This window comes from Leucoraja erinacea, chromosome 20 (assembly GCF_028641065.1).
Source record: "Leucoraja erinacea ecotype New England chromosome 20, Leri_hhj_1, whole genome shotgun sequence".
Lineage (NCBI taxonomy): Eukaryota > Metazoa > Chordata > Chondrichthyes > Rajiformes > Rajidae > Leucoraja > Leucoraja erinaceus.
In genome coordinates, this window is record NC_073396.1 from 15,628,072 (window position 1) to 15,649,598 (window position 21,527).

A 21,527-nucleotide genomic window follows, 5' to 3' on the forward strand; every position below is an offset into this window, starting at 1 on the left:
TCATGACCTCAACCTTTCTCAATTTCATTGATAAATGGGCTTTAAAAATCAACAACAGCAGAGATGGGGTGGGAGATTGCAACCTTCACGTGGTGCGCCCTGTTTCGACAAATGCAATCAACCTGGTGTGCACAATCAAATAGAACAAGTTGTCCTCCAGCTTTAAGCAGAGGTAACTCCAAACCAAAGGTGAGAACAGTATAGACAGGCCATTCAATCACCATCATGGCAGCTCTTTAAAATAACACATTAATTCTTCCCCCCCTTCAGCCCCTTCCACAGACCTAGTAACTTTTCTCCCCTTCACCAGTTTGCATCCATTTTGCTTTAGAGTGTCATCGGTATACTTGCACGAATCTTTCAGAAATTCCCGCCTGGGACAACACCAAAGCACAGAGCCTAATTAGCCAGGTAGACTTTTAATTCATATAATTGAGAAACATGAATCTGCCGTATTAGACATGAGAAATTCATTCTTTTACATCACACGTTAAAATCAGATTTGCACAGTGAAGAATTTTCCACGTCAGATCCAGTGATTGCACTAGGAGATTTATTTTGCCAAGAAGTAAGTTTGCAGTTGGGTAAGTGATGAACCAAACATTTTTTTTCTCCAGTTGTACTAAAGGCAGCTCCCACCGGAGGTATTTTGTGCAATATCGTACATGACCGAGTCAGCAAGGTTTCGAATCTTTGGAGTGCAAGGGATAGAAACCGAATAAGGAATCTGAGCAGAGTTGAAAAAAAAAGGGAAAGCTACCTGAAAATCTAAAGCCTATTTTAAAATGCACAAATGCACTTAAATCAATTCAGTGCACATTTTTTTGCAATTGCGACCATTTCCAGTGGAGTACAAGTGGACTGAGCGTTGCAGACTGACTGGCCTGAACACAACTGACGTTTCTCCAGCACCACTCGTGCATGATAACGTCAATGCACATGATGCGCAGCCTGGCCAACAAACATTACACCAATACCATGTGAGCTATGACCTTCAGCATCAGTTGCAACTTTTAGTGAAACAACTTGCAAGTTGCACAACAAATCAGAATTACAGGGATCCCACTGGGACACTGAGGTTTTGCTGACGTCATGACAGGGTCTAAAGGTGCTTACTGCAGCTCTTCACAGCTATTCATTGCATTCTGCAATCTCAGCGGAGTGCGGTCGACAGTGATGTAAAATTACTGGCAACGTGGAACCAGTTCAAGGAAGGGGGAGGGGTTGAGGGATAACTCAACGAATAAACTTCCTCCCCCCCCTCCACTACATTTTCCCCTCATCTTCATGGCAACTTTCTCTGCAATTGCCTTGGCTGCCGTACAAGGAGTTCCTTAAACTGTGACTCACTTCCCATGATTACCATTGGCATGAGGTAGGAGCAGTGATCTCTATGGGCAGCTGCAATTGGGAAATGTATAAGCTGCAATTTAATGTGATGATTGGGCAGAAACAGTCCACGCATTTTTCTTAAAGGCAATTTTCCCCAACTTCTTTGGCATCCTCCGATTAGACTCAACACTACACTCAGCACCCATTCAACTTGAAATTTAACTTCTAGGCAGACAGTGAAATCGGAAATAAAAAGAGCAAAAGTTATATAGGACAGGCCATGCTGTACGCGCAACCATTGAAAGCAAGGCTTGTTCACTGTAAAGTGCTTTGGGGTGCCTTTTACCATTCAAGTCAAGATGCTTTGCCAAGGATTCATCCAGGTGTTCATTCCACAGGTGCTGGCAGGTTTGTGGGATATTTGCAGATAGGTCTCCATTGGTAATGGCGTGTAGCAGAAAGGAGATTGCTTTATAAAAGCATTACGAATCATCAGTGCAAACTCAGCATGCTGAAATTACCACCAGGAGATGTAGAACTCTTTCTCAAGAGGTAGTTGGAGCTTATCGACAATCAGAACCTGCAGGCAGTCAAAGATGTTGATAGATTCATTCAGGCAGCCCTTACACATGTCAATGATTGAATATAAAATTGGTCATTGCAAGGCACCTGGTGTATGGCGGACACTTAGTACGGGGACCTGGGCAGGAATGAAACCTATACTATGGAAACTGTTTGAAAATGTACGAAAAGCAACTGGAATGGGACTGTGATGTACTGGCAAAATTGAAACATGGTGCAAAGAAAGGGCAAGGCTAGACTTAATATTCCTGTATGATAAATGTTCAGAAAATATTTTTTAAAAAGCTTGCCAAAACCGATCAGAGAATATAGTAACAATGGAGTTTGAAAGATCAAAGAGGATGCTGCCTGTCCCACTGTTACTCCAGCTTTTTGCGTCTATCTAAAGAGAGAATCTATTTGGTTAGAGTGAAGATGCTGAGGACATTCTATAGACCACCAAATGGGGAGGAGAGGGAGAGGAAATATTGACAGAGCAAGAAGTAAGGGTTCAGGGGAACATATGAAATGTGTTCAGGATATTCATCTTGGTCAGCATGTTTTCATCTGGGTGAGGAAAGAAGAGTTATTGATCTGGTTCTGGCCATATCAGGAGGAGCAAAGACAGCAAAAGTCAGTGCTGCATAGATAGAGAACCTTGTGAAATAGAATATGATTGTAAGGTCGACAGTTGAATTGAGAACCAAGCCTAATATAGTGAGTTGATGAGGAAGTGTATAAAATTAGAGAGCTGTATCTGGAGGGCTAGGCCAAATTTTGGTTACCACATTTTTATGAAGGATAGAGTCATATAGTGATACGGCGTGGAAACAGGTCCTTCAGTCCAATGTCCATACTGTCCAGGTTGTCTAATCAATCTCGTCCTACATGCCTGCGACTGGCCCATATCCCTCCAAATCTTTCCTACACACATATCTATCTAAGTGTCTTTTAAATGGCACAATTGTGCCTGCCTCTACCACTTCCTTTGGCGGCTCGTTCCATGTATGCACCACCCTCCATATGAAATAGTTGCCAGCCAGGTCTTTTTTAATATCTCACCTTAATCCTATGCCCTCTAGTTGTAGACTCGTCTATCCTGGGGAGTCTAAAAACTTCATCCAAGCAAAGAGAGAGGCACAACATTTCCAAGAAACAATCGGAAGAACACGGATGATGCTACAGAGGTCAGTGGTGGAGTATTGGGAAAATGGCTGGAACAGGAGCGCGAGGAGGTTTATAGGGGAAAAAGATGCCAGACTTAGACATGATAGTGGCTGATACTGGGAGGTTGCTGGGAAAGGGTACATGGGGAAAGAAGTGACAGGGGATGTTAGAGGCGCGAGTTCAGAATGATAGGCTGTGAAGTCGGGAGTTGGTGGAGACTGAGTGGGTAGGATGAGTGGAGGAGGAAAGTTGTGGGGATATCAGAATAGAATGTTGAAGTACAGGTGGGAGAGACAGGATCTGAGGAGGAAGGAGGTGGAGCAGAGTTGAGAGGGATAGAATGGTAGAGGGGGTGGAAGTGGAAGGAATAGAATGAGTAAATGAGGGAGGCAGCAGGGAATCGGGGTGGGGTTCAACATTTATAAATCAAAGAGAAGAATGGTTCTGATAAAACCCTGCCGTTAGGACCTCACCTGGTTTGAAGAGTGTGAAAATGGAACAGGTGATCCATTTACGATGACCTTCGATGGCTGGAAGTTGACTCCAAACACACTGACGGTGTCCACCTTGATATAGGTAGCCTCCACATTCACATGTAGCAACTTGGAGGTCAGCTGGTTCTAAAGCGTAAATAGATAACGCACGTCTTTGTCAGAATTCAGTCTGTGGTCCAACATTCAGAATGTAGCTGGAATTATGCCACTTAACAACTCTGGCCCATCAGGAATCCCCAGTATATCTGGACAGGGGGATCACGTGGGCAATTGTACTTTCACCACTAAAATGTACCCACTAGATGTAACACGATGTGAACTACTGGAATGTTCTGTCCTGAACTGGGATACATGTAGTTTTTCCTTTCTGCCCTGGATCTGAAGATCAATCTCTAGAATGCAGCCAAGAGGAGAAAAAGCAACAACACTTTTCTTAAATTCTCCTTGAGCACTATTGTTTATTCACGATGAGAAATGTAATCTGGGACAAATAGGCAAACGGTGTGGACGTTTGAGAGGCAAGTGTTAACATTTCTGGGAATAGGTCCAATCTTAATATGTCTACATCCAGCCTTAATAGTATAATATAGTATAGAGTGCATTGTATTCATGGCAGAATCAGCAGGTCCATTCTGATACTTCCTGCTCCATAAGAGTTCCTCTAACCCATTGCTTATCTTTCTCTACCTTTCTCCCTCACGTACTCAACTGGTTTGTCTTTAAAGGTCAGCACAGGTGAACGTTGCTGAGAGGCAAATCACCCATGATAAAGAGTCAAGAGAATTTATTGTCATATGTACCGGCAATGGAACAATGGAAGTCTTACTTGCTGCAGGTTAACAGGCCCATGAGTGTAAAAAAACAAAACACTAATAAATATATAATAATCAGTAATACCATTATTTAATTACAGTAATACTTGGGAACCATCATAGAGCAAAATCAAGTGATGTTGCAACAAAACATACAGTCCGTAGAAGATTAAAGTTGCTGAGTAGTGGTTAGTGTTGTGCAGCGTTCAAGAGCCTAATGGTTGCTGGGGAGAAGCTGCTCATGAACCTGGTGGTCAAGTTTTCAGGCTCCTGTACATTCTTTCCGATGGCAGTAACCAAATGAGAGTGTGACCAGGGAAGTGTGGGTCTTTGATCATGTTGGTCATTGACATAGACAAAAAATGCTGGAGAAACTCAGCGGGTGAGGCAGCATCTAGATTTATTGGCTTCAGTGTGTCACCCGCAGCAGTGGAGGGGATTTCATTGTTGGGGCAGTAGATTTCGGGTGGAGGGAAAAACGTAAGATTATAAAACATGCCCAGTGATTAATGTTTAATTACCAGTTACTTATTAGGTCAAGATTTGAATGAAGCACTTTGATAAATGAGGAAATTATAGGTTAAAGGTCGTACCTTATCAGTAGTAAATTCAACGTAAGTATAATTGTTTCTCTCGTATGTATCCAGACTCTCGCCATCATCCCAGAAGAGGCAGCCCTTTGCTGATGTGTTCTGAGACAGAGCCACGAGCAGGTGAAGAGGGTTGCCACTACTCACCCACGTGGTTGTGGCAGGTTCCTGGTGAAAAGCAGAGGCAAATACAATACTCTCTAGAATTTAGGAGATTGAGGGGGGGATCTTATAGAAACTTACAAAATTCTTAAGGGGTTGGACAGGCTAGATGCAGGAAGATTGTTCCCGATGTTGGGGAAGTCCAGGACAAGGGGTCACAGCTTAAGGATAAGGGGGAAATACTTTAAAACCGAGATGAGGAGAACTTTTTTCGCACAGAGAGTGGTGAATCTCTGGAACTCTCTGCCACAGAGGGTAGTTGAGGCCAGTTCATTGGCTATATTTAAGAGGGAGTTAGATGTGGCCCTTGTGGCCAAGGGGATCAGAGGGTATGGAGAGAAGACAGGTACGGGATACTGAGTTGGATGATCAGCCATGATCATATTAAATGGCGGTGCAGGCTCGAAGGGCCGAATGGCCTACTCCTGCACATAATTTCTATGTTTCTATGTGTCACTTTGCACTTTGAGAGGTCAGCACTGATGAAGGGTATGGCTTATGAAGACAAGAGGAATAAACGACGTGCAGATCAACTACTGCCTGCTAAGGCAGTTGTGGAGGGCTGAAGGGCCCTGCTACTGTTTCCTTGGTCCTTGCTGTACAAAATATCTAAAATAAAGAATCCGTGCCTTTGGGAGGAACGCTTGCATCTACACAATTTGTTGCCTTTCAGAGCTCAGCAAGTCCCAAAGGACTTTGCAGCTAGTTAGTAACATCTGAAGTGTTGTCACTATTCTTTGTTAGTTGGGGCAGAGATTGGTCCCATAACCTCAATGTGTGTCAGTTGTGGTTTGGTGTTGGTAGTGGGATATATTGTTGCCCTAGGAATAGTCATAGAATCATATATAGAATCATATATAGATAAAATTGTAACACTCTTTTAATACGACACAAAGTGCTGACGGAACTCAGCGGGTCAGGCAGCATCAGTGGAGGGAATGGACAGATGACATATTGGTTTAGGACCCTTCTTCACTATGATGGAGTAGGGAGGACAAAGTTGGAAAAGGGAGGTGAGGGCAGGACAAAACCTGGCAAGTGATAGGTGGAGGAAGAAACTGCAGTTGCTAGTTTACACCAAGGAGACACAATATGGTGGAGTAACTCAGCGGGTCAGGCAGCATCTCTGGAGAAAAGGAATAGGTGACATTTCAGGTCAAGACTCTTCATCAGCCTGAAGAAGGATTTGGACCCTCTGTTTCACGTGGCAAGACTGCCGGGGTCCCTCAATGGAAGTGAGAGAGGAGGTGCAAGGACAGGTGTTATATCTCCTGCAGTCGAGGGGGAAAGTAACTGGAGAAGCAAACCAAGGAGTTGCAAAGGGAGTGGTATTTATGAAAAGCAGATAAGGGTGTGGATGAGAAGATGTAACAAGTGGTAGGACCCTGTTGAATGTGGCAGAAATGATGGAAAATGTTTAATTCTGCATTAGGACACAGCCTGCAATGTAGAAAATACTCCGAGAAATCTTAAAGGGAGTTAAATGGAAAAATGAGAAATTTAAATGTGAAAACAAGGTACCTGTGTGACAATAATCTCTCCCTCTCGAAGGTGCAAGTTGATAGTGTCCAGAGGAGCCGGTAGTTTGATAAACTCTCCCGTGCTAACCAGTGGCGAGCCCTGTTGGTAAAAAAGCAACTGGAAGTGTGATATCACCCTAGACATTGTCTGAACATGGACTTAGGCAAGAGTGCCCTTAAATAAAATGAGGAACAAAGTATTATACATAATTGTACAGTACAGCAATAGGCCCTTTGGCCCGTCACATCTATGTTGATCTTTTTGCCCAACTACACTAATCCCATTTGCCTGCAATGGATCAGTATCCTTCCAAGCCTTGCCTATTCATGCCTAATTACACGCCTCTTAAACATGGTGATTGTATTTCACTCCACCACCTCCTCTGGCAGTACTTTAAAGTTTATCAATCTTACCACGTTTGGACTTTGACATTTCTGACTGTCTACGCTATCTATGTTTCTCAGAATCCAGTGCCCAAGTCATCAGTCTAAGTTTGTTTGATCGCTCCGTTTAAGGCGCTGTGCACACGGCAGCAGCCAAGTGGCTTGTCCTTATCTTTTTTTTTTTCACTTTTAATTTCAAGTTCTTTGTGTACCATGTTGTGCGCTGTGACTGTTGGCAGACCAATTTCCCTCCAGTGATGAATAATGTTTATCATATCGTATAATTTTATATACTTCTATCAGGTCTCCCTTCAATCTCCGGAGAAAACAATCCAAATTTGTCCAACTCTGGTAAAACTCTTTCTGCACAATCTCCAAAGCCTCTACACCTATAGAGAGAAATATGCACCTGACATTTCAGGTCAGAAACTTTGAAAGAAGTGTCAAAACCTTGAATGTTTGTTCATTTCTCTCCACAGATGAAGAAGGGTCCTGATCGGAAAAGTTGTCTGTCTATTTCCCTCGACATATATGCTACCTAACTCATTGATTTCCTCCAACAGTTTGTTTTTGGTTTAATACACCCAGCCTTGTTCATCATTTAATATTGCAACGGGAAACTTGCTCATGATCTACTGCCAGTGACCATGGAACAACGTATGCATTGAGGCAGAGTTGGCAATTCCCTAGTAAATGTTGCTCTTGATACAGTCTTCAACTCTAATACAGTACTCCACAGAATGCAGATCAAAGGTCATTTGGTCCAACCAGCCTCTGGTGGAGTTTAACCTCCACAGAAGTCACCTCTCGCTCTGTCTTCCTCATCTTAGCTCTTGTGCCAAAGTTTCTATTCCCTCTTCTCTAACAGCTCTTCCAGTTTCCAACTGAATATATATCTATGTTCATCACGTCTACCACATCCTGTGACAGGAAGTTCCATATCCGAGCGACTCCCCGACTGAAGACAGTTTTTTCTTATTTCCAGATTCTGATTATTGGTGACCATCAAGGATTTATAGATTTTAGTTCTGAATTCAACATTTTCTTTCTCCATGTATCACATCCAACCCTTTTTAAGTTATAGACTTCTATTATGTTACCTTTAAATGCTAATCTTTTTAACATTAGGCTAGTGGCTCATGAGAGATACAACATCAAGAAGCATTATAAAAATCAACCTCTTTATCGTTAATGTCTGGATGGAGAATCGGAGTAAGATATTTTCACTGGCTTTGGCGAAGATGTGTGTGTGGATGTTGGTAGAATCACAAAATTAAAATGGAACAACAGATTCAGAAAGATCTTTCACAGCCAACAAGTCTCAAAGCAACTTGCAGCCAATTTATAACTTTACTGACATGTGGTCACTTCATAAAATAGAACACCTCAAATACAACGTGCGTAGCAAGTTCACACAAACAATGGCATTTAATCAGTGTTGATGACTGAATATTGGCAGCATCTCAGACAGAGGATTACAGTATAGGTTCTTCTGCAGTAAAATTTAATGTTCCAGAGCGGGACTGTCATACGAGGAAAGATTGAAAAGACTAGGCTTGTATTCACTGGAGTTTAGAAGGATGAGGGGGCGGGTCTTATAGACACATATAAAATTATAAAAGGACTGGACAAGCTAGATGCAGGAAAAATGGTCCCAATGTTGGGCAAGTCCAGAACCAGGGGCCACAGTCTTGGAATAAAGGGGAGGCCATTTAAGACTGAGGTGAGAAAAAACATTTTCACCCAGAGAGTTATGAATTTGTGGAATTCCCTGCCACAGAGAGCAGTGGAGGCCAAATCACTGGATGGATTTAAGAGAGAGTTAGATACAGCTCTAGGGGCTAGTGGAATCAAGGGATAGGCGGAGAAGGCAGGCACGGGTTATTGATTGGGGACGATCAGCCATGATCACAATGAATGGCGGTGCTGGCTCGAAGGGCCGAATGGCTTCCTCCTGCACCTATTTTCTATGTTTCTAGAACCTCCCCAATTCTATGTTAAATTTAAAATCAAGCTGAAAGGTTTGGGCTAACCAGCCCCTTTTTTGGGGGGGGGGGGGCAGCTCCCCTCGCTCAATGCAGCATCGGTGTGCCAGCGGATTTTTGTTCCTGTCTCTGGAGTTAATCGTACAATTTAATGTTCCAGAGGTGAGATTGTAATCCACAGAGGCACACCTTATTGTAAAGCCGCCACCAAGTTTACTGTCACAAGGTGATAGATATTTATGACAAATGCTTAAGGTTCTCTCTGGTCAACAAGTAACCCATTACAACTTACAGTGTAAAAATCGTACCAAACCCCTCTGGGGAAGTATGCGGTTACAGAGCTGGCGCCTGGCTCTAACACTGGTGTAATGAGAAGGCTTCGACCCCACAGGAACTGCCTGTCGATGGAGTACGTATTCCTATCTTCAGGAAACCTGAATTAAAAAATAAGGAACAACATGTGAAATTCGAAGGCAAAGGAAAAGAGGGCTCCCCACAAGTCTTCAAACCAAACCAGAACTACACATAGTATCAAGTCAAGTGACACTGAAGTCATATTCACATGGTGAGGTGGATATAATGAAAATCTTGCTTGCATCGACATCACATAGACTCAAACAACACACAAAAATACAGAATTATTCATCAATTTCACATAAATTTTGCAAGATACTAAAAGGAAACAGAATGCATAACTCAAGGTAATCAGGATGTGATCTCACCAGGTTGCGACATAATCAGGCAACTCTACCGCTGCACCATCGTGCTGTGGGAACACCAGCATTGGAGCCCGGTCCCTGACGAATCTTGGAATAGAATATTAGGACGTGAACTTACTCAAAGAGAAGGGCTCTGGCAACAGTTTCTCCCCAGATGTGTGAGTGGTGGAAGAGTGTGTAGAGGAATGGGAGCAGAGAGTAGCGGGTGAGGAGAGCACGCTTCATTGCAGCTTGAGCAGATTCGCTGAATGCTGTTGGGTCCTGAGCCTGGAAGATAGAGAAACCATATCAGAGAAAAACAACTGTGACAAAATTAATGACAGAAAATACTCAACTACATTAACTAAAAATTCAAACATAGTACTGTCTTTCGTCTTAAATATTGATAAATGTGAAAGGAACAACCAAAATGCTGTGGAGTTCAAGGGATGGCTAAAGTCCCGAGGAACGAGTCTCAGTCCGATTGCTTGGGCAGGTGGACATCATAGTTTAGTTTAGTTCATTATTGTTATGTAAAGCTTTTGTTGCATGCTTTCTAGTCAAAGAAAATACTATACATCATTATAATCAAGCCATCCACACTGCACAGATAAAGGATAAAAGGGTACATTTAATGCAACATAATGTCCGATAAAGTCTGATTAAGGATGGTTCAACGTTCTCCAATGAGGTAGATGGGAAGTCAGGACCACACTCTAGTGAGAGGACAGTTCAGTTTTATGATAAATGCCAGGAAGTTACAAACTCCAGGCTACCTTTTCATTTATTGAGTTGTGGTTTCGGGAGAAGGGGTAGAATGCACCGAGCTGCATCCATCGCAGGCACATTTCTTCCGTGGTACTGCCACTAAATCCACACACGTCTGCTCCCACCAGAGGAATTCCAAACATATTGAAGTTCAGGATACCTGTGGGACAGAAAGCGGTCAAGGTTCAGGGTGATAACAACAGGACCCACTGCAACCTGCCTCACACACTGGCAGATGCCAGGTGGCTGCATTAAAGGTCCATGAGCTTCATACCGTCCAAAATACAGCTGCCCTTGCCCCAACTCACATTCAAGTGTTCTACTCAGAGATGGCAGATATATGGAACCATCGCCATAGGAAGTGGGGTAAAGGTGGGTACAATTAGAATGTTTCAATGATCAATATTATGATCTGGTTATCCAATATTATTTATAGATAATTTATTGTATCGTTGATTGATTGATTGATTGAAATATGCAGCATGGAAACAGGACCATCGGTCCATCGTGTCCACGTTGACTATCAATCGCCCATTCACACTAGTTCTATGTTATTACACTTGTGCATTCACTCCCGACACACAATATGGGCAATTTTATAGCAACCAACTAACCCACAAACAGGCTGGGGGATGGGTTCGGAGAGGAAACTGGAGCATCTGAAAAAAATCCACAGGGTTTCAGGAAAAATGTGAAAACTCCACACGGACAAGGCCGGAGGTTTGGATCAAACCCGGGTTTCTGTCACTGTGAGGCAGCAACTCCATCAGCTGTGCCTCTGTGCCGCCACATTGATTATATATATTTATTTGTTTTATTGTTGCATTAATGTACCTGTTATTCTGAGCAAGAAAGAGTTTCATTGTTCCTTCCCGTTGAGAGGAAGGAGATTTAAAGGAGATTTGATGGGAACATGTATGTAATTACAGAGAGTGGTTGATATCTGGAACTGCCAGTGGAGGTGGAGAAGTCAAATAAAATCACGAGACACTTATTCAGGCACTTGAATAGGGAAGGCATCGAAGTATATGGACAGTGCTGGTCAATGGGATTAGTGTAGCTGGGAGAAATGGTCGGCATAGAGGGGGTGGACAGGAGAGACTATTTTTTTTGTGGTACAACAATGATGACTATTTGTTTGGTTGGCCCAATGTACCGTGGGAGTTTGCTCCTTAACCGACCAGGAGTTAACAATTAAGCTCACAGGCTGTGTACAGGTAGACCTGCTATGAAGCACATTTCTAAACACAAATTGGACATAATGCGATTGATGAATTAGGGAACGCTATTTATATTATGCAAGCAAAATTGGTTCTAACGTGAGATTTCTGAGGAACACAACTATTATGTTATTGTAGAACTACCCTAAGGCAGAGAGCAGATAATAACATATATAAATGACATCAGAAAAATGGCAGCCTTGCTGAGACATATTACAACTGCACATGGCTGGCCCAATTTCCCGAAGGACAGGTCTTCCAAGTGAAATGATCACAAACATTTTAACCATTCTTTTAAAAATGGGCACTTTGCAATCCAATCTATACGCAATTTCTGACTCTCTGGTGCAGCAGCATTCAAGATTTTGATTTGGTTTGTTGCCATGTGGATGTGAAAAGTTGAAGATCTAGTTCCCAGTTATGACAAAAAAAAAAAAGAACTTCAGAGTTTACAACACATTCACTTCCCGTACCTGGAATAGAGAAGTACATGTCCTTCCACTGGCTCCTGTTGTCTCCCAGCCAATGTCCCGAATACTTGCCTTGACTTGGGAACGTTGATCGGGAAATGACAAATGGCCGCTTCTTGCGGATTTTCATCAAGGCACTGGGGGAAAAAAGTAGCATTTCATCCAATCAACGCATTGGAAGATTTGTATCCCTATACAGTCTTGAACCAATGTACAGAGTGGTGAAGAAGGCATATGGCACACTTGTCTTCACGGGTTGGAGTATTGAGTACTAGAGCTGGCACATCATGTTACAGCTGTACAAAATGTCAGTGAGAATACACCTGGAGCACCGTATGCAGGGCTGATCGCCATTCTAAAGGAAGGATGTGATTAAACTAGACAGAGTGCAGCAAAGTTTCATTAGGAGGTTGCCAGGACTGGAGAGCTTGAGCTATAAAGTGAGTTAATGGGCAGCACTTTTTTTCTCTGGAGCGAAGGCGAAGATGACCGAGGGGTGACCTGTTAGATGTTTATAAAATCATGAAGGGAGCAGATAAGGTAGATTGGCATAGTATTTTTCCCAAGGGTAGGGGAATCTAAAACTAGAGGGCATAGGTTTAAGGTGCGAGGGGGAAATGTAAATGGGACCCAAGGGGCAACATTTTAAAACAGGGTTTGTGGGTACATGGAACAAGCTACAAGAGGAAGTGGAAGTGACATATATACTTAAAAAAGTTTAAAATACATTAGACACATACATGGATAGAAAAGGTTGAGATATGGGCCAAACGGAGGTAAATGGGACTAGCTAAGGTAGGAACCTTGATCGACATGGACAATATGGATAGTTTCCATATTGTATAACCATATGACTCTGGTTCCTATATTGGCTGATAGTTCTCCCCGTGGGCTGTATGCAAGTTCTCACATACTGACCTTGCTGAGGCCTTGGCCTCCATCAGCCCATACAGGCTGTGCACGTTGTAGTGCGTTGATATCTTCTGTTTAACTGAGGCACAAATGGTCTTACTGCGTAAGCGGCCGCCCAGCACACCTGATGAGAAAAGGCCACACGGAATGTGGCTTTCAAAATACTGAGGCACATACACCTGCCCGTTGACACTGCCCCTCACTCCTGACCCTTACTATCCCACCGCCCCCACCTCCAAACTTACCCCTTACCATTGACCAGCTCCGCCTCAAGAGTGACCTTCTTCCCCTCACCGTCGATCCTCCTCATCCTATCATCCCTGCCTCTCACTGCTAATCCTCTCCTCATCGCTGGTGACCCTCCCACTCATCACCCATTCTTCTGCCAGTTCAGAACCCTCCCATCCCACCACAATCCCTCCAGACTCCATCTGCTTCTATGCCTCCCCCAGCTCACCACTGCTCCTCACTGCCCTCTCCGCTTACTGCTGATTCCCCATATTCATCCACCCAGCTTTCTCCCCCACCCTCGCACACACCCCTTTTTCCAGTCCCACCTTCCCTGCCCGACTCATCTGCCCCTCACCTCTCTCTGCCAGCTACCTCCCCTCTACTCCATCAGTCTGCAGAACCCAAAACATCATCTGCCCAATTTCCTCCACAGATGCTGCCTGACCCGCCGAGTTCGAGGAGGTTTGTTTTTTGCCCTAGAATTCTACTTCCCAGTTTAATCCTTCCTGGCTGGATATCCTGTTCTCTGCTTCTGCAGCAAGTCTCTGGGATCTGACTCACCCGGAACAAACGGGGGATTTTCCAGCTCATTGGACGGACACCCGCTCTCTGATCCTTCCACAAAGTTGGAAGGCTCGTTCATGTCCTAGAATATTCCAGAGAGAAATTGATGAAAGAAAAATGTTATAATGAGGTTAACCACTGGAAAAATTAACTTTACAGGCCTGCCTGAGCTGTGCAAGATGCCTGCTCTTCATTACACAGGAACAGTACAGCAACACTGGGCAGGACGTAAAGAGCCTGGGACTGTTTTCATTAGAGAAGCTTGAGGGAAATTTTGATAGTATATAAAATGATAGGGGACCAAAATAGAGTGGAGAGTTGGGTGGCACAGTGGCGTGAGTTGCTGCCTTACAGAGCCAGAAACCTGGGTTCGATCCTGACTACAGGTGGTGTCTGTACAGAGTTTGTACGTTCTCCCTGTGACTGCATTGGTATTCTCCAGGTGCTCCGGTTACCTCCCACACTCCAAAGCCATACAGGTTTGTAGGTTAGTGTTTAAGAAGGAACTGCTTCTATGGAGTGAAGGAAATAGGCAACGTTTCGGGCCTGAAGAAGGGTTTCGGCCCGAAACGTTGCCTATTTCCTTCGCTCCATAGATGCTGCTGCACCCGCTGAGTTTCTTCAGCTTTTTTGTGTACCTTCAGGTTTGTAGGTTAATTGGCTTTGGTAAAAAAAAAAAAAAATGTAAATTGTCCCTGGTGTGTAGGATAGTGTTAGTGTATGGGGTGATTACTGGTTGGCGCAGACTCGGTGGGCTGACAGGCCTTTCAGCCCTGTATCTCTGAAATCTAAACGTCTAAAAAGTTGTAGACTCATTCTGATGGTGGAATAGTTGAGGATTAGAGCTCACAGGTAAAAAACAAGAGCATGAGAATTAAGGATGCAACGAGACAGAGCCTTTAATGCAGTGTGTGGTAAGAACTTGGAACAGTCTGCCTGCAAATGCGGTGGAAGCAGATTCCATCGCACCCCTCAAGAGGGAATTGGGCAGTATAGGATGCAGAAGAAATGTCCCAATGCGGGAAACGTCAGTTGCACGGATAGAGAGCAGGATCAGGTCTCCTCCTAGGCAGTAACTGTTCCGTGCTTTTAATGACTACAATGATTTTGTGAAAGCAAGAGAGGATTTAACCTCGAGTAAGATTAAACAGGCAGGTTTTTTTTCCAGAAAGGAAAATTGGAGCAGTGGCTTAAACTAAAATGATGTAATCCATCGGACAGAAAATGTAATACAATATAATTTTGGGTACATTCTTTATTCCTTGGAGCGCAGGAGGATGGGGAGTGATCTTTTTGAGGTATTCCCTATCCGGAGTAGGGAAATCAAGAACCAGGGGACGGGTTTAAGCTGAGAGGGGAAAAATTTAATAGGAACTTTTTCGCAGAGGGTGGTGGGTATATGGAATAAGCTGCCAGTGGAGGTAGGTGAGGCAGGTTTAAAACAACATTTAAAAGGCATTTGGACAGATACATGGGTAGGAAAGGTTTAGCGGGATATGGGCTTAGAGCCATGGAGCGGCTGGACTTGTGCACTCAGGAGTTCAGAAGGATGAGAGGGTATCTTAGTGAAAGATTTAAGATTATTAAGGGTTTGGACACGCTAGAGGCAGGAAACATGTTCCCGATGTTGGGGAAGTCCAGAACCAAGGGCCACAGTTTAAGAATAAGGGGTAAGCCATTTAGAACGGAGACGAGAACACACTTATTCTCACAGAGAGTTGTGAGTCCGTGGAATTCACTGCCTCAGAGGGGGGTGGAGGCCGGTTCTCTGGATACTTTCAAGAGAGCTAGATAGGGCTCTTAAAGATAGCGGAGTCAGGGGATATGGGGAGAAGGCAGGAACGGGGTACTGATTGGGGATGATCAGCCATGATCACATTGAATGGCGGTGCTGGCTCGAAGGGCCGAATGGCCTACTCCTGCACCTATTGTCTATTGACATTTCGGGTCGAGACCCTTCTTTCAGGTCTCGACCCGAAACATCACCCATTCTTTCTCTCCGGAGATGCTGCCTGTCCCGCAGAGTTACTCCAGCTTTTTGTGCCTATCTTCGGTTTAAACCAGCATTAGCAGTTCCTCCCAACACATCCCAACTAAGATTGTGGCCTCTGGGAGACATTGGAGATTTTAAGACAAGGATCTTTGTCGGGTGGGAAAGTTCAGTGATATGAAGAAAAGGATCGTGGATAGAATTCAGATATAGATCATCTGTGAATGAATCAATAGGTAGGACAGGCTTAAAGCCTGCCCTCCAAATGGCACTTACAATCCAGAGCCCATCAAAGGGCACAGCCTTGTGGAACTGCAGCAGGTTTTCAAACCACCACTGATGCGTGTCTGGATTTGTGAAGTCCGGGAATGCTGTCAATCCAGGCCAGACCTATATCCCATAAAAAGCAGAGAAAATCCCATTTAATCAAAGCACCCTGTCACAATCTTTGCCCTCATTCTCCTCCTGACCCTTCTTCCAAGAGCAGTGAGTTTAGCAGTGATCGCATCATAATAATATTGGTCTGAATTTACCTTCAGACATGAGACCAAGAAATGCTGAGGACACTGAGCAGGTCGGGCAGCCTCTGGGAAGCCCAGGTAATTTACCTATAATTATAATTCATAGGACAGCCTGAGACATGAAATTCGTCTCTCTCTCTCCACATATGCTGCCTGTCCTGTTGAGTGTTTCTGGCAGTACCTGTTTCTAGCTTTCCAACACCTACAGTTCTTTTGCTTTATATTTACCATCAAACAGTGATGCACTGCGCATTGTTTCTCTTCATAGCTCAGTACCTTCCTTGAGCACAGTCATTGAACTCAAGGGTAAATTTGTAAGCCAAGTCTACGAACCATCCTGATCCACTGAATGTGGCAAACACTACATGGAGACAAGTTTACATCTCGGCCAACTAACCCTGTAGTTGCTCCCCTTATGTTCACTGACTTGCTGCAAGGACTCTACCTTTCCGATCAGAGGACTTCCAGATGTATCGGTGATGAAGACTTCCTGTTTCAGGCCCTCGTCATATGGCCAGTAGGAGCCTGGCGGTTGGCTGCTGCTGATCCCTGGGTCCTGCAGACAGAAGAGACACATTGCGAGATGGAGTGTGAAGCTAGTCACTCCTATCCCACATCCAGTGCATCTTTAACCTCTCTTCCTGCCACCCCAGACTACTCATAGCTTCAGCAGAAGTCGTTCCCTCCACCCACACCCCAAACGCTGTCGAGTTAGAGCGACTTGCATTACTGTGCTGCCCCTTACATCCCAGAACATGTTACTGCCCGCAGAGTAGTATTGCTATTGGAAATGTACAAAATTAATGCAGCAAGCCCTCAATAATGAACAAAAAATGTTATTTGGTGACATGAGTTGAAGGATAAATATGAAGGACATCGACTATGGGAGCTCCTTCGTCAGAGGGAATGCAGACACTCGCCATCGCCCTCTCAAGGTCAGTTTGAAAACGTCAACAAAAGCTGGCCTTGCCTGTAAATGCTGACCCTTGGATGGCGATAGTTTTCCTGTGCATATGCACTGTGGTCCTTTCACAAACCCATATATTTCACAGGGATACTGGGTGCCCAGAATTACCAGAATCATGACGTATTGTTGTCCGTGGGAGTGAAGATCTGCCACTAGCTGAGGAAGGCTGGCAAAATTCTTGGGATCAAAGGTAAAGTCCCGATAGCCGGTCATGTAATCAATGTCATTCCATTGAGCATCCTGAGGGAACAGGAAATATTTTATGCTTAAAATTGTCAATATCTCAGAAACCCTCCAGAAAAACTCCTTACCCAACACTCAGTGACTGCCCACACCCACAGGTCAATTCCCAAGTGCAGCAGATCCCGTCCCAACCCCTTCCAACCCAAGGCCACCCTCCATTTGGAATTCAAACCATTCCTGACCTGTGCCACATTCATTCCAACGCGTCCCAAATGTTTCCACCTTTTATCTTGCAGCACAACGCATTCTGACCTGTACCTCGCCCTTTCTGGCCCAAACACTCCCTTCCATCATACCAGCCCATCCCCTAAACCCAAGTCATGACCCAGACGCTATCCCTGCCAACATTTCATCTTCAAATGCACAAATCAAGACACAAAGTGCTGGAGTAATTGAACGGGTCAGGCAGAGTCTCTGGAGAACACGGACAGGTGGCATTTCGGGTTAGGGTCCTTCTCACATTTGTGGTGGGAAGAAATCTGGAAGGGAGGAGGGGCAGACCAGAGAGGTGCAATTTGATAAGCCAGAGGAAGGAATGCATTTGGAAGGAGAGGGGGAAAGGGAGAAATGGCTGTGAGTCCAGGTGGGGCACAGGGAAGAGAGGAGGGAAAAGTGGGTGAAGAAAGTGGGAGGGTGGGGGAAGAAAGGGTTTCATTTTGTGTGTTAGTTGGAGAATTCAATGTTCATATCGTTTGGTTATAAGCTGCCCAAGTGGATTACGAGGTGCTGTGCCTCCAGTTTGTGTGTGGCCTCACTCTGGCATTATGAGAGAGGAGGTATAGTGACAGGCGTTAATCTCCTGCAGGTACAGGCGAAAGTATCTGGGGAATGGGTGGTTTTGGTGGGAAGGCATGAGTAAACCAAGGAGTTGTGGAGGGAGTGGTCTCGGGGGAAGGTGGATAGGGCTGCGGATGGGAAGATGTGACTAGTGGTAGGATCAGGTTGAAGGTACCTGAAATGTCAAAGAAGGATGTGCTGAATGCATTGTCTGCAGGGGTGAAAAGTCTTTACCTTTCCCCTGCAAACACAGGAGATGTAGCATTTGTCATTGTATCTCCTCCCTCCCAGGGGCAGATGTTCACATTCATCTCCTCTAACCACATCTACTGCTTGCCCTACAGATCTGTGCCCACCCCCCCATGCAATCTTCCCCAACCAGCCCACACCTCTTTCTGGCCTGCTCTCCTACTCGTCCGATACCCATCACACCCCTCTCGACATGCAAGCCTTCTTCTCTGATAGTAATTTCCCCCCACACCCTTCCAACTGGCCTGATAGCTGATGGCGTTAGTGTTATGAACCTGGGGCATGCCTGCTTTCCTCATTTGTTTTACCACCTCCCAGGTGGCGTTACTTGATTCGTATCCCCAGCGGCAGAGATGAAATCCGAGACCCCAAGCAGATACCATCGAAGGCAAACCTGCCACACACAAAGCGGTAAATGTCTCAGGGTGACAGGAAACTAGCAGCAAATCATGGTCAGTACATTGCAAAGATTAGTGAAAGGTGACCAGGATCAGGATCAGTCCCAGGATCTGCTCTTTGCACAACAAGTCATCAGTGATGAGCATGATCGCCAGAGCAGTTGCAGTGCAGCATAGAGGTGTGTAGATGACGTGTAAGAGCGAGATCTTTCAGTTCTGATAAAATACTCGTTTCACAATGTGTCAAACTACTTAATTGACCTCATCAAGCAAGCAAGTCCAGGATTGTACAGGATAAGTCCAGGCTTATCGGACTCATGCTGGCTCTATGAAAGGGTTAGTTCTTCTCTCCTGCCCTTTCCCTGTGACTAAAAGATCTCCTCCCCATCCCCACCTAACCCGTGTAGTACATATGTGAATCCTTTTTAAAAAAAGTCACCTCTTATTGTCCCCATAAACAGCATATTCCAGATCTTGTCAACAACTTTTGTTGATAACTGCAATAAATCTCACACTTTTAGAAACCAGTCAACAATGCGGACTTAAAGAGACATGCCAGTGGATCTGAACCCGAGCATCAGAATTTGACATAGTTGTTGGCATTATAAATCACGGCTTCCTGCTGAGGAGTAGCGTCATAGGTTTGATACAATATATTTCAAGAGACTCATGACTATGTACTCTCTTTCCCTTCAACCTTTAACTTACCAATGACCTCCAGATACTGTTGGATGACTGAGTTTGGATCAGGTCCCATGAAGATGTAGAAGTCAAGAATGCCTCCAATAGTTCTCCATGTCAGGGCGGGAGTGGGCTGCAGGGCCACATCTGCAAAGAAAAGACAAATATCTCATGACGATCATGTTAACCAACATCTTTTGGACAATTTCTCATATTCTTCAATGATTCCGCACAGAGACTCTGGCCAACATTTGAAAGTTGTGCTGAATGGCACTCAGCTTTATGTTTAACAATTTGTTTTTTGGTTCCCTGATCTAAGTCCCAATCAATTGGAATCCAGTTATTTCTGAACTATCCAAAGTGGGGAGTAGCTGTGGGTGATGCTCTCTCTGTTTCTTTTCCTCTCCCAAGAAATTCTCACCCCCAAAACATTACCCATTGTCAAAAACATTCTCAAACCAAGACCACACCGGAATCTTCATCCCAAACCAAGCCCCCAATACCAAAATCCTCTTACCATACCAAGACTCCAGCACCGGAAACACCCATTCCACTCAAAACTCCAACACCAGTAACCTCAGCCCAAACTACCTCAAACACCAGAAACTCAATCCCAATCAAAAGACTGTGTGAAATAGCAATGGGTATAAAAGCTAATATCAAACAGTACATTGTCATCAAACATCTCCCCATGTACATCAGGTACTAAAATTTGCTATTGACCATGTCCACCTGCTTTTTCCAAGGTGTTTTGTTTCACACCAGTAACTCTGGAAATTCCCTACTTACCCATTGCGTTGCTGTTGAGAAGGAAAACACCATGCGACTTCCCATCTGGCTCAAGCGACAGGTAAAAGGGGTGGACGCCATAAAGGTTAATAGACTCCTATGAACACAAGAAGCAGTTTTCAGAGCCAAGGCTCACATCACATACTGGTAAGAAGCTCTGCTTATGGGGTAAGGTAACTGACTGTTTATGACCTGAGAAATAAGCACAAGTAGATAGAAACATAGAAAATAGGTGCAGGAGTAGGCCATTCGGCCCTTCAAGCCTGCACCGCCATTCAATATGATCATGGCTGATGTGCTGCACATTAGGGAACCCAGTGTCTATACACATTGTATTTGAGTATTGCTACAATAAAACATCTGAAGATATATCACACAGAATTATTGAATGAAGTTTCACAGTAACTCAAGTAAGTTGCATTAAGAATTTAGAGTCGGCCCATCAAGTCTGTGTCGACCAGCATTCACCCATACACTAGTTCTATCCTACATACTTACAAGTTACAATTTATGGAAGCCAATATCCAATTAATCGATATTCAACTTCAGTCCCTACAATCCTGTACGTTTTTGGAATGTTGGAGGAAACCTGAGCATCTGGAGAAAACCCACAGGATCACAGGGAGAACGTACAAACTCCCTACAGACAGCACTCGTAGTCAGGCTCGGACCCGGGCCTATGGTGCTGCAAGGAAGTAACTCTACCGCTGCACCACCATGCCGACCTTGACTCCACTCTAACACTCTTGCAGAAGGCAATCAGTTTCTGTCTTACATTCTGCAAGGAAACCCATGTTTCAAATGTTTCCGTTTTAATCCCTGGTCTGCACCAGCTGATCTCAAACAGGTTGCTATGGGCGATGCTCAGAGTGCTTCCTTTTACCCAACTACCAAAGAGATTCCTTCTCTTGATCATTGTTGAACAAATGCTAGTTCACAATAGATATGTAAAGGCAGAGGCGAGGTGGATGGGTAGTGGCAAAGAACCAAGGCTTCTTGGTGGTGGTCGGGGGAGGGGGTCACAGATGGGTAGAACAAAAGC

The 21,527-nt window shown here is 44.4% G+C and overlaps 1 protein-coding gene across 1 annotated transcript in view; it reads right to left on the reverse strand.

Annotated features, from left to right (window-relative positions):
- Positions 1-403: 403 nt before the first annotated feature.
- Positions 404-21,527, reverse strand: part of gaa2 (alpha glucosidase 2) — a 35,670-nt gene continuing 14,546 nt past the window's right edge. The window contains exons 5-20 of the mRNA XM_055651347.1: positions 20,486-20,582; positions 19,724-19,843; positions 18,893-19,011; positions 17,457-17,588; positions 16,827-16,937; positions 16,137-16,250; positions 13,868-13,952; positions 13,082-13,199; positions 12,167-12,300; positions 10,482-10,633; positions 9,845-9,993; positions 9,300-9,441; positions 6,640-6,738; positions 4,960-5,124; positions 3,534-3,680; positions 404-1,912 (exon numbers count right to left, since the gene is read on the reverse strand). Coding sequence (XP_055507322.1) covers positions 1,850-1,912; positions 3,534-3,680; positions 4,960-5,124; positions 6,640-6,738; positions 9,300-9,441; positions 9,845-9,993; positions 10,482-10,633; positions 12,167-12,300; positions 13,082-13,199; positions 13,868-13,952; positions 16,137-16,250; positions 16,827-16,937; positions 17,457-17,588; positions 18,893-19,011; positions 19,724-19,843; positions 20,486-20,582 — 1,947 coding nt within the window. The 3' untranslated portion in view covers positions 404-1,849. The remainder of the gene's footprint in view (positions 1,913-3,533; positions 3,681-4,959; positions 5,125-6,639; positions 6,739-9,299; positions 9,442-9,844; positions 9,994-10,481; positions 10,634-12,166; positions 12,301-13,081; positions 13,200-13,867; positions 13,953-16,136; positions 16,251-16,826; positions 16,938-17,456; positions 17,589-18,892; positions 19,012-19,723; positions 19,844-20,485; positions 20,583-21,527) is intronic.